The sequence below is a fragment of the Vespula pensylvanica genome, chromosome 2, assembly GCF_014466175.1.
Source record: "Vespula pensylvanica isolate Volc-1 chromosome 2, ASM1446617v1, whole genome shotgun sequence".
NCBI lineage: Eukaryota > Metazoa > Arthropoda > Insecta > Hymenoptera > Vespidae > Vespula > Vespula pensylvanica.
The window spans coordinates 6698051-6711137 of record NC_057686.1 but is presented as its reverse complement, the minus strand read 5'-3'; the positions used below and the strand labels follow the sequence as shown (position 1 = coordinate 6711137).

The 13087-nt window shown below is 30.4% G+C and overlaps 3 protein-coding genes across 8 annotated transcripts in view; 2 read left to right on the top strand and 1 right to left on the bottom strand.

The window, feature by feature from the left end:
• The first annotated feature begins 724 nt into the window (after window positions 1-724).
• LOC122627212 (BRISC complex subunit FAM175B-like) lies at window positions 725-3514 on the top strand. Of its 3 annotated transcripts, XM_043808186.1 has the most exons (7): window positions 725-865; window positions 1151-1324; window positions 1495-1582; window positions 1852-2164; window positions 2221-2361; window positions 2436-2763; window positions 2838-3514. In XM_043808186.1, exons 2-7 carry the CDS (start codon window positions 1238-1240, stop codon window positions 3312-3314), a joined length of 1434 nt encoding a protein of 477 aa, XP_043664121.1. In that variant the 5' UTR covers window positions 725-865; window positions 1151-1237; the 3' UTR covers window positions 3315-3514. The 3 variants fall into 3 exon arrangements, with proteins under 3 accessions (XP_043664121.1, XP_043664122.1, XP_043664120.1); XM_043808187.1 differs by lacking the exon at window positions 725-865 and having other exon boundaries at window positions 1033-1324; window positions 2436-2747; window positions 2838-3055; XM_043808185.1 differs by lacking the exon at window positions 725-865 and having other exon boundaries at window positions 1034-1324.
• A 216-nt stretch (window positions 3515-3730) lies between these two features.
• Window positions 3731-6935, bottom strand: LOC122627209 (Hermansky-Pudlak syndrome 1 protein homolog). 4 transcript variants are annotated; one of them, XM_043808176.1, is made up of 8 exons: window positions 6663-6933; window positions 6246-6511; window positions 5707-6173; window positions 4976-5619; window positions 4729-4896; window positions 4548-4661; window positions 4394-4479; window positions 3731-4202 (listed from the first exon to the last, which is right to left on the bottom strand). In XM_043808176.1, the coding sequence occupies exons 1-8, from the start codon at window positions 6780-6782 to the stop codon at window positions 4025-4027; spliced, it is 2043 nt and encodes a 680-aa protein (XP_043664111.1). In that variant the 5' UTR covers window positions 6783-6933; the 3' UTR covers window positions 3731-4024. The 4 variants fall into 4 exon arrangements, with proteins under 4 accessions (XP_043664111.1, XP_043664113.1, XP_043664112.1 ...); XM_043808178.1 differs by having other exon boundaries at window positions 4729-4867; window positions 4992-5619; XM_043808177.1 differs by having other exon boundaries at window positions 4729-4873; window positions 4992-5619; window positions 6663-6932.
• An 848-nt stretch (window positions 6936-7783) lies between these two features.
• The window catches only part of LOC122626954 (putative uncharacterized protein DDB_G0271606), a 13213-nt gene continuing 7909 nt past the window's right edge, over window positions 7784-13087 (top strand). The window contains exon 1 of the mRNA XM_043807579.1: window positions 7784-8067. Coding sequence (XP_043663514.1) covers window positions 7873-8067 — 195 coding nt within the window. The 5' untranslated portion in view covers window positions 7784-7872. The remainder of the gene's footprint in view (window positions 8068-13087) is intronic.

Sequence of the window (13087 nt, the reverse complement as noted above, 5' to 3'; positions counted from 1 at the left end):
AAAGCTTACATCACGAGTCCTACATCGATCTATCTCTCTTCTTACGGCTAGAAATACAACGACTCCTGTGTACATGTGGAAAGATTATTTTGGGCGACTGCGACCAGACGGATCTTCTCTTCGGACTTTGATCTTGCGTCTTCACGGTAGTTCTTTTATTCGAGATATTCAAAAAGTTTCTTTAACGTTAATCCCTTTCAACGATTAACGAGAATATTTCATTAGATTGAAGAAAATTGTTACGAATTTGAAGAAATAAAATAATTGTTTGTCGTTTTACGTGAGAACTATTATCCCTTTCAATAATTTTGTCGTTATCTATCTTACCGACCGAACGAAATTCGTCGACTCTATCGATATCAAATCTTTTTTTTACTTTTTCCTTTTTTCTTTTTTCTCTTTTTAATTTTTTTCTTTGCGAAATTTTCTGATCGATTTTATAGTTCATATATGTTTTTGAAATTTATTATTAGCATAGGATCTGTAAGATCGATCATGTGAACGAAAATTTGTTATTATTATCATAGAAGAACGTTACCTTGTCAATATGATCGAGCAGTTCAAGTCGTTACATTTAAGTTGTAATTTATTTTTGTGAATATCTAAATTTCGTCTCTAACACTTTAAAGAAATTTATTGATAAATTGATAATTTTTTATCTCATTCTTGCTTTTACCAACCGAGACATACTCGTATATTTTTAATCGTTCCCAAATCGATAATAAATACATGTATTCAAAAATGGCGCGACTAAGAAGACAAAAGAAGATCAATAGGAATATAAACAATGAGATTTATTTTCAACAGTTTATCGAAGATTGTTGTACCGGTATCACGTGTCATTTAGAAAGTTATTGTTTTAAGAGTAAGTAAAAATTATTCTTATTAAAATATAAAAGCACGGGTATATAATTAAATTTTTCTAAACACGTGTTTTGCTTCTCACTCTTTTTTTCATTCTCTCTCTCTCTCTCTCTCTCTCTCTCTCTCTCTCTCTCTCTCTCTCTTTCTTTCTCTCTCTCTCTTTCAGTCTGTTTTCTGTAGAGATAATAATCGTTTTATCAGTTTATCTATGTATTCAGCAAAAGCAAAAATTCATTGGAAATATTAATTTTATAATTAATAATTACAAGAGCATCGTAAATATTAGTTTATAGACAAGAGAATCCGGAAATGCGGTCAGTGATATAAAATCGAAGAGTCTAGTACATGCAAGTTACAATATTTATTCATCAATATGGCGGACGGCGATTTACTCGTTAATATTTCGGGCGCTGCTCTTTCTTTATTACTTTACGAAAATGTACGCAACGTCGGAGATCAGGTGAGCTATTTTATAGTCGTACTTTCACGTATTTATATTTTCGTTTTCGTAGCGGCGTTAATTATTGGTCATTTTTATAATTTTAATTTATTGACTTTGGACGCACTTAACCTTTTTCGATTAAATATGATTTCGAATGTACAATAACATTTCAATCAACTTCTTTATAGATGGGTTTTCTACTCGGTGAAATAGTTGAGTATATTGTTAAAAAGTTCACGGATTCTGACAATCAGGTGGATATTAAAAGACATATTAGTAAGTATAGCGATCATATATCTCTCTTTTTATATATTATTATACACCAATGATATAAAGAGATCATTCTTCGAACTCACAATCAGTACGATTGTAAAATTTGAGAGCAGTGTTTATTATGACACATAACCTCGTGCACGAAAGAAATGTCCAAGCTATGATTTGTATTAAATAAAGTTTCGTATGTCTGTGGCATCTTGTAGAATGTATTGCGATAAGAATTGCAAGGGATATACATTTATATATATATATATATATATATTTTTTAGATATTGAAACTGTTGTGACATGCTCTATGCCAGATATTTTGCATGATTCGACCGGTAGAATCGATAAAGAGAAGTTGAGAGATTTCTTGTCTTATAAAAGCAAACAAGTTATTGGATGGTTTAGATTTAGACACAACTCTTGCTTGGTACCTACTTTAAGGGATAAACTTTTGCACAAACAGTTTGCTTCGCATTTCTCTAGTAGTCATGGTTATAAAGAGGATTTCTTTGTCACGTGTCTGTTGTCTTCTTCCGTGTCAAATTCAAACGGAACTCATAAATTTAGACACGTTCTTTTAAGACGTAGAAGAGGGTATGTATATATTAAATTTTATATCCGTTTTTATAGTAATACAAATCATATTATAGGACATTCGAACCAATATCCATGAAGATAAGTAGTTTAAGGGATGGCGAACCTTCGCTTAATGGTTCAGATTATAAACGTACTCCTCAAACGAGATCGATAGCAGAGATCGATACATTTACTAAAATAATACAATCGCTCAAGTAAGTTATATATTTTACGTAATAAAGCAATAATATAATTGTATTTTAAATGAAATAAACATCTGCTTCTTTAGATTAAATCTTACACAAATTTCTGGCATTGAATCTGCAACTATTATAGAAAAAGAAGCTGAAAAATACTTAAATACGTTAATTCCGAAAGTTTCCGAATCCGATCGTGAAGTTTTTGAATTGGAAAGGCAAATAGGAGAACTCAGGAATAAAATACGTTTGCAGAATATAGCCAAGACAAAAGTTAATGGCAATTCAGATGCGACTAAGTTGAATTACGAAGTTGACAAAAATAGCAGTTACGAAGAGAACAATTTATCACCAGAAAAAGTAGATGCTCCTAGTAAAATCCACGAAGATGACCAACTATACAAGTACCATTCTTTAACAGTATGTTATCATAATCGTCATCTGCTACTTTCATAAGTTTAGTCTTATGATTTCTTATTCTGTCTTTTATTTAGGATGAATCAAGTGACAACCGACCAAGTAGTACAGGAACTGTTCATACAGAAAGTGTGTCCAAGGAAAAGCTGAAAATAGGGTTAAATACAGACACGCAGAACAGTCAAACTCGTGATCCATTTACTGTAAGCACAGCTTCGAATGCAAAGTTAGATATGGTTGGAAGCACATTAAAAAGAAACAAATGCTCGACTAATATGATTTCTGAGATCTCGAGACAACCAATAACTATGGGAGAACAGATTGAAAGTGGTGTCGGTAGAGGTAGTCCAAAATATGGACAAGATATTAACGCTGTTCTAAAGGCTAGACGAGGATTAGTATTACGACATAACAGTGAAAGAAATATAGGAGAATCCTCAGAACAATCTTCAATAAAAAATACTATTCAAAACCAGCAACCTCCTATTTACGAAGAAACTTCAAAAAGAAATATCGACAAGCGTAATTTTTCAGATGTGTCAGATACTCATTGAACTAAACACAATCCTATGGAGTTCAATCATTCCAAGGATTGTATAATCCTTAGCTTTCTTTGAGAGCTTTATGAGAATACTTAAAATTGTTCCAAAGCGTTTTACGCGAATAAAGTATGACCATATTCTTAGAACTACTTTATGCTCCACAAGATGCGTTGTAAATATTTCTTACGCTGAAATATAATAATTTTGAAACTCGAATAAAATACAATATATTTATGCCTTATCTATTGATCAGGTAATAATTCAATTCTTGGAAAATATTACAAAGATTTATGACATTCATTTTGGTGGAAAGAAAAAGGAGAATTTTTTGTTCTCAATACATCTACGTATTGCAAACATTCTTAATATATAATTATTTTTTCTGTTACGTCATGTTGAGTGATATATAAGGAATCAAAAACTGAAGCTGTGTTTTTATGCCCTTTATTATGCTTAAGTAAAACTTGGGGAGAGTATTGAAAGGTTTCTATATTAATACTTTCCTGTGTATAACATATTACATTAAATTAATAAAAGTATAAAATAAATATGTATTTTCGAATATCGTATTTTATAAATACTGAATTAATACGTAACTTTGAACACCTTATAGATAGGCAGTTCAAAATTTTCTTTCTTCTTTTTTTTTTTTTTTTTCTTTTTCTTCTTTTATACTTTTACTGTATAGATGTAAATAACTGTTACAATATATATCAAAAAAATTACAGAATATCAGCAGGATTGTTTGGTACACCTGTAACTTCCCATATAGTAGCTGCGAGTCTTCTGGAGTGCTCTAAAACGCAAGATGAAGTAGCCAATCCTAAATGTACACAGTATAATTCATAGATCCTAATTTTATTTGGAGATAATTTCGGAAAACACGCTTCAGCCAGTTTCCTGAACAAAGTCATATTTAAAATTGTTATTTATATTAATAAAATATACATACATACATACATGCATACGTATATATATATATATATATATATATATATATATATATATATATATATATACACACATATATATAAAATAGGTCGAAATTAAAAGAATGAGAAAACATACGAGTAACACATTTTGTTACATACCTATAGTAATCCCCGCAAAGTATACCAGGTACTGGAAAATTTTTCATCAAATGATTCAAATAAACTTTCAATTTAAGTGGAGATCCCTAAATGGTAAATACATTTTTGTTAATTATTTTATAATTAGAAATATGTAACATTTAAAAATACGTACGGAATTATCTTCGAACCATAAAAAATAAGCATAATTAAATGTTGTATCTTTCCACATAACTGATAAATGTCCTTCTTGCAGGTGCATTCTACTTTGCTTCACCATATTCCAAATCTATATAAATTAACGTCAATATTAAATCAGGAATTTGATTGCCCTTGTAATTGATTATTATGTCTACCTTTTTTGTAGTAAGGGCAAGAGTTTCAGAATTGGTGAAGTCTAATGTTGGTGCTGTTAATCTATGGGTTGTTCTGTCTATGTATATAAAATGCACCAAGCCTGGAAATTCTTCTAGATATTTGTTGATGGTTAGGGAAGTTCTCGTAGATTGTGTAGCATTAAGGACCTATATTTGCATATTTTTATCAAATAATAATCTATGCAAAAAGAATTGTGATAAAAAAGCATAAAGAACAAAAAATAACTTTTAAGAAAGGATATGATCCAAGAGTGAAGTTCTTCAGTGCTTTTACTTTAAGAAAATCACTGAAATCGTTTAATTTTTGGCGCACCAAACGGCCAACTGTTGTTAGTACATCAACGCCTTGTTTTAGAAAATTTCTATCGAAACACGTCAAACGAAATAATTCTTTTACAGTATCGGTAAAGCCAGATGTATTGGACTCGATTTGAAGAATCGATTCTGGATCCCTAGATTTTAAAAGTTCTGTATACTTCTTTTTTACGAATTCCCATTTCACTTGCAATCTTCTTTGGCACATATCAACGTCGTTATTAACATTGGCTCGATTTTTTTTAATACCATCTAAACCTTTCTTTATAGATGTGTCAAGACTATCGAATGCTGGTCTTAATTCATCAAGATCTCTTTGAAGTTGTAAACCATTTATAATATTTAGATAATGGAATGTGTCATATAATCCAGACGATGTGGCCAGATTTGTTACTTCTATTATAGTTACAAGATAAATACCGTCGTCTATTTCAAAAACATGGACAGCATTCGCAGTGTAATCGTGTTCAGATCCAAGAAGTATTATTTGGCTGTACAAACCATCATGTGCTAAAGAATGAAGATCTTCGCTTAGAGAAGATTCCCTTGATCCTCCTGTAATGCAGTATAACAAATGATAGGTAATAAATGTTAACAATAACAATAATCTTTTTTTAGAAACTATTAATCTTGATATCGTACTAAATAAATTTGTGATATCTTCCAAAGTGGGATTTGATAGCTTAGCACCAAATGGTTTCGCTTCTTCTTCTCTAGAAGAGTTATTATGTGGTAATAGAATATCACCGTTATCATCTCCATTTTGATCCGTTTCGTTGTCAATTTGTTTTTTTTGATTAATAACCCAACACATTAAGATCATTAATAAAATATCAGATGCGCATAAATCATGAGCATTTTTACTAGAGTACAAGGATAAAAATTTTTGCTTTACAAGTAATAGAACATGTATATTTGAAAATTCTGACTGTGTTTTCAATTTATCGCAAGCATCATTAAGAACTTTTAAAATCACAGATGCTAAATCCGCGTTAACAGATAATTGTTCTACAGCTTCTGTCAATATACTTTGTTCAGAACCACGTAATTCTACCCATGCGTCTAACAAAGACGAAACCAAACAGACCTTTTGCCTACTTGATTTTAATCTAAAACCAATATAATAAGAATTAGAGTTTAAAGAATATTAAAAGCATATGATCGTACTAACGCATTCTTACATTGTAACATCTGGTCCACAAACATGTCTAACTATCGAAACACATATACCTAAAGTTCTCTTCATTAATTCTATATCTTCTATACCAACGTAAATAAATGTGTATCCCATATATTCGTCAAATACCATATTTGTACCATCTTGGCATTTCATAGATGTATAAGAATTACCAAATTGTGACGCCATGGCATACTGAGAAGTAACGATAGGTGAAAAAAGTTGCATAATAATATTTGGACATGGTTTTGGATCCACATCGTCAGTACTCTACAAAATAAATTATTTATTGTTATATATATAAATAACAATTCTATAAATTCAAACGTGGAGATAATTATATTATAATACCGATCAGATGAGAACGTTGCGGATCTAGTTACAAATTAAAATCTTTGAGCAATAATATTAAAAAATGTACCTTATTCTCAGTTATTAATCCTTGTGCTCTAGCTAATTTTTGTATATGAAATGCAAATTTCTTATCGCATTTAGTAAATAATACATCATTAAGATTGTCAAATATTAAAATTCCCTTCATTATAAAATTAAATAAAACTGTTTAGGAACGTATTATCGAATATACGCAATTTTCCTTTTATTCTTAGATAATTATACCACTCATATGGTTTCGCGCTTTTACAGTTTACACAATCTTGAGCACTCTGTGTTCGTACCTGTCAAGAAATTGATCACAGATGGCACTGCATTTTCTTGTTAAACATAGAAATTCGATCGCCAGAGAGCGCAAGTCATATTTGTTGTTGGCGCCATTTAAAAATCAACGAAACGAGATATCTGCTTGCACCTGTGTAATATTATCTATTATTTCTAAAAAAATTGAATCAATTCTTCTTTTTCAAATAATCTAATCCAATTTATTTCAAGTCGAGAAAAAAGAGGTAAGAACATTTTCAAAGAACTTTCATCGCTGCGACAACAACTCTATTTTCAACGAATTTGTAGGGGTTATTTCTCGATAGTTGTGTATTTATATACTTAATCAATTTAAAAATACGTTCGATAAATGACGTAGAAAAATAAAAAAAAAAACACACAATTATATCCAAGAGTAATCAAGATATTAATAATTGTCGATATAGATAAGAAATAAACAGGTATGTAGAAACGTATAAAAAAAAAAAAAAATATATATATATATATATATATATATATACAATATTCTTCGCGCTTTATTTATTATTACAAACTAATCAAAATAATTTATTACGATACATCATTTTTGCTTACTTTGCAATACATCGTACGTAAAAGACGTAAACGTGTATGTACAAACGTAGAAAAAAACAGTCCGATATTCTTGACATAAACAAATATAAATATAATAATCAGTAACTACAAATAATATATTATAAAAAAAAAAGAAAGAAACAAAGAAACAAACAAACAAAGAGATCGCTTGAAGTTTACGAAAAATTCCAATTAATAATATAATATACCCCGTTATACCATTGTACCATTTCTTACTCTTGAATTAATTTTTTTAGGAAAAAAATAAAAAAAAAAAAGAAAGAAGAGCAGAAAAAAAAGAGAGAAAGAGACAGAGAAAATGGATAAAAGTAAATCGCATATTCGTTTAATATAGGTCAGGAGAACGCGAACGACCGAAAATGGTCGAAGATCGAACCGAAGAAGCTATCTCGTCGATTCTTCGCGTATGTATTCTTGGTAGGTATATATTCTTGTATGGTGGTATACATGGACCCCACCTCTTTCATGAAACTATCGCTACCTGCGTGGAGATCATCTCCGGAGTAAAAGCTGAGAACCGGGCAAGCATAGGCACAGACAGCATCATGCGCTTGGTGAGTACAAAACGAATTCAACGATATTTTCTTTTCTTTTCTTTTCTTTTTTCCCTTTCTTCTTCTTTTTTTAATTTTTTTTTTCCCCTATTTTTTTTTCTTTTATTATTATTATTATTATTATTATTATTATTATATTACTCTCGTTTTTCTATCTACGAGGACTCAATTAACTTATCCTTCTCTTTTCCCTCTCGCTGAATCACGGTGACGACTGAGAAAACACTTTGTGATTAAGAGTGACAGTGAACGTTTCGATTATACAAGTGAAAATTGTATCTATGTATGTATCTATCAGTGAACTGCTCTATTTAAAATTTAAAAAGAAGGAGCAACAAGTTTGAGGATAATCTGTGTTCGTTAAAAAAAAAAAAAAAAGAAAAAAATCCTTGCAAGTTTTAGTATTCCCTTTCGATCTCAATAACGCTTTCTTTTCTTTTCCCGTTCGCAGACACTGATTCGAAGTATTGATTGGTATTCGAGAGATTTTAAATACGATTGGAAGATAGAAAGAAAAATAACAAACAAACGAAAGAAGTAACAATGTCTTTGTTTTTCATCAATGAGATATCAAATGTGATTTCTAGATATTTTTTTCTTTTCTTTTTTCTCTCTCTCTTTTTTTTTTTTTTTTTTTTTTTTGATTTATAACGAGAAGTAGAAAGATATGCATTTCTCGATGGCAACTTTCTTCTTCTGAGTTTCCCGAGAGTACAAACTATATATATGTATATGTGTGTACATATGTATATATACATACATATATGTATTTATGGATATGTATATACGTACGAGTTTTTCTTATGCCCTTTTAATCAGACATCGTCGATAATTTTTTCTTCCTTTTTAACCGGCTTGGCCGATTTGTCTTCTTCGTGTATCGACAGTTCCGCTACGTAAAGTGAAAACGTAGCATCGTTTGTAAATATTTGTCGCAAAAGAAGTCTTTCTTCTTTTCTTTTGGATCGTCAGTGTTTGTTTTATGCACTTTCGTTACTTGAAAGAAAAAAAGAAGAAAAAAATATATATATATATATATATATATATATATATATATATCGAAGCATCGACAAAATAACGAAAGAAGCAAATTTTCAATGATTTCACGAAGACGATACATTTTTCTTTTATTTTTCTTTTATTATTATTTTTTTTTTTTTTTCGAAATTTCTTGTAACTCGCGATTAAGTACACGTTGATAACGATAAAAATTTCTTTCCTTTCGTTTCTACGCAAGAATAAAATTAGAAAATTATGTTTTCTCGAGGACGATTTCACGAGGACAGTTCTTTCTTTTTTATTTTTGTAAATTTTTGTGATCGCTGATAATGAAGACGTTGATAATGATAATAATTTGTTTCATTTTCACAAGGATACTTATCGTTTTCTCTCGTCGATAATTTGACATACTAACACATTTATTGGCTTTCATTGTAACGGTTTAATGTTGTATACGTTTGTAAAATAGAGAAAATCAGATAAGAAAAAAGATTAGAAAGATATTCGTTTTGAATGTTTTTCTTAAGTCGGTGGTAACGTACTCGTGTATCATTGAGACGACCGTGAATTTCACGAGTAAATCACGCGAGCAGTTGCAGTTTGCGTTCGCTGTTTCGACGGCCCACTTGTCATGTGGCACACGTGCGTGTTCTTCTATGATAGCGTTCTAATTGCCATATTTCAAATCGTTCTACCACGCAAATTAATAGCAACACGCGAACGAACGCTTAACAACGCTATCGAAATTGATCTCGCTTTCATGGAAAAATCATAATCCTCTTTCTCTTTTGTATATCAATCGAATACGAAACTGAATTAATTGGGATCATTGAATTTGTATGAATCATGAGAGAGAGATAGAGAGAGAGAGAGAGAGAGAGAGAGAGAGAGAGAGAGAGAGAGAGAGAGAGAGAAAACATTCGAGACTCTTTCGAATTTCACTGGTTTCATTTTATTCATTCGCAACTAATTAATTATATTTTTTCTTTCTTTTTTATTTTGGAAATCTAATTATACGATTTTACAATTAATTGTTATTATTTAGAAATGATTAGAATCGTGATTATTTTATAATTGTTTATTCTTATAAATTATATAGAATCATTTAATATTTAAAATATTTCTAATTAGTTCTGAGATATAATAAGTCATTAATTAGAACAAGCTTTTTAATTTCTTTATGCGTCAATGAAATTTATTTTCTTCAAATTCTATTCCACTATTATTTAATTGTTTTTAATTTTATCTTAACGCATTGGAAGATTTGATCGTTTCGATTATTGAGGTTTATGTCACGTTACAAATAAATTCGTTTATGTCGAAGGAGCAATAGGTTAAAGATCAATTCATGTTGAATGAATGATATTAGTTAACTACGAGTTTACATATCTACACAAGTACATAAGTATATAATGTATATATATATATATATATATATATATATATATATGTGTGTACAGATAAAGATCCGTATAATCGATCTTCTCATCTTCTTTTAAAACGGGTTTCGTTCACATTGAAATTCTGGATTGCAGGTACCGTTGACTTTGAAGACCGTTAGATTCCAACAAGGACAAGTCGTTCTCCAAGAAATGCCCGATCACGGTTAATTTTCAAATTAACATGCCGAATGTTAGGGGTCACGCATTACATGTAATATGTAATTTTTTTTTTTTCTTCGCTTAAAGCTCTTATCCCTTATGCGTTAGCCGCATTCAAAGAGAAAGTAATTTTATAATCGGATTTATATGACGATGAGAGTTCAAAAGAATTGGGCGTGGATGAGTCTCCGCGTGTATTTTACTGAAAGTTCAATGACCCCAAAGCAGGTGGCATCTTTTCGAAGTACCAAGAGAGAAAGAGAAAGAGAGAAAAAAAAGTCTTTCTTTTTTTTCGAGAGGATGACGTGCAATCCTTTGAAACAGAAGATAAAACTATAGCTAGAGTCCATATTTAATTTCTATGCGTAGATTTATATATGTGTGTATATATATACATATAAATGCATAAATATACATACATACATACATACATACATACATACATACATATATATATGTATTCATTTTATAGATATTTGAAACGAGAATATGAATTATAACTATTGGAAACAGAACGTAAACCTACAAATATAGAATCTATCAATTACACCTATAAAAACATATATATATATATATAACAATATAATAATATAATAATTTATATATATATATATAAATCTAAATGAAATATAAAGATATACATTATATACATATAGTATATGTATATATGTATATATATATATATAATATACATATTATATAGATAAAAATGTAGATGAGAAAAAGGAACAATTTCTTTTTTTATATCCTAGAAAATGCATTGGAAAACTAGTCTTTTCATGATCTAAATTCATCCAATCGAGATGTATCGTATATCTAATCGTTGATAGCGATCATCAGTTAAAGACATAAATTCTCCAGTTCGCATGCAAGCACATATGTACAAACACATATGTAAAATCTCTCGTTTGGAAGTAGTCACGATACTCAGAGTCAAGCAAGTCGGCCCGTTATTCGCCGACTTTCACTCCTCTGAGGTACTCTCTGAGGATGATACGATGCGTAGCGGGAGCATACGTTGCGTTTAATTGCATTCGGTCCTGTCCTCTTTCCTCTCCTCCTCTTTTTCCTCCTTCTTCAACTTCTCCAACTCCTTTTCCATCTCTATTTCCATCTCCTTTTTCTCTCTCTCTCTCTCTCTCTCTCTCTCTCTCTCTCTTTCTTTCTTTCTTCGTATTCCATCCACCATTGCATTCACATACATATTATTTTTCACTCATGGTGCATTATTCAACGCCAAGGACTCGTTGTATAATCGAGTTGGCGTACTTGGCGACACTGCTCGTTGATTCCTACTTTCACGCATCATTGCGTTTCCGCATTTCTTCGAAGGACTCCCTCAAAATTTTAATGAACGTAACCTACACGCGCCTCGTGGCTAGTAAGATTAACTCGAATATAGTTCGATCTCATTATAGAAAAGGAAGAAAATGATTGGAGTGAGTCAGATAAGATTGATCAGAATCTGTTAACGATAATAATAAAATACGAATCTTTGATTTCTGTTTGTTTTGTTTCTCTTAGGTATTACGATTAAATCGATACTACTCGTTGATTTCAAATTTCACTCATTCATTGAGTTTTCGTATCTCTTCGAAGGATTCTCTCTTGAAATTTTAATGAACAGAATGTACGTGGATTAACTCGAAGATACTTGAAACTTGCAGTAGAAAAGAAATAAAACGAATGAAATGGATCTGATAAGATTGGTCAGGGATCTGTTAAAGATAATGATAAATATAAAATTTGGATTTTTGTTTGTTTTGTATCTGAGATATTACGTCGAATCGATACTACTCGTTGATTTCAGTTTTCACGCATCGTTGCGTTCGTTTCTGCATTTCTTCGAAGGATTCTCTCGAAATTTTAATGAACGCAGCATACTTTCTGAATTAACTCGAGCGTACTTATACGTTTACAGTAAAAAAAAAAAAAAAAAAAAAAAAAAAAAAAAAAAAAAAAAAAAAAAAAAAAAAGAAAAGAAAAAAAAGAAAAAAAATGAAACGAATGAAATGAGACAGATAAAATTGGCCAGAGTCTGTTAATAAAAATGAATACAAGTCTTGGACTTTTTATTTGTTTTGTTTCTGAGATATTACGTCAAAACGATAGTACTCATCGATTCTCGCTTTCACGCGTCATTTCGTTTCCGCATTTTTTCGAAGGACTCTCTCGAAATTTTAATGAACTCAACGTACGTGGATTAACTCGAACGTACTTGCAACTTTACAGTAGAAAAGAAATAAAACGAATGAAATGAGACAGATAAGATTGATTGAAATCTGTTAATGATAATAGCAAATACAAATCTTTGATTTATGTTTGTTTTGTATCGGAGATATTACGTCAAATCGATAGTACTCATTGATTCTCGCTTTCACGCGTCATTTCGTTTCCGCATTTTTTCGAAGGACTCTCTC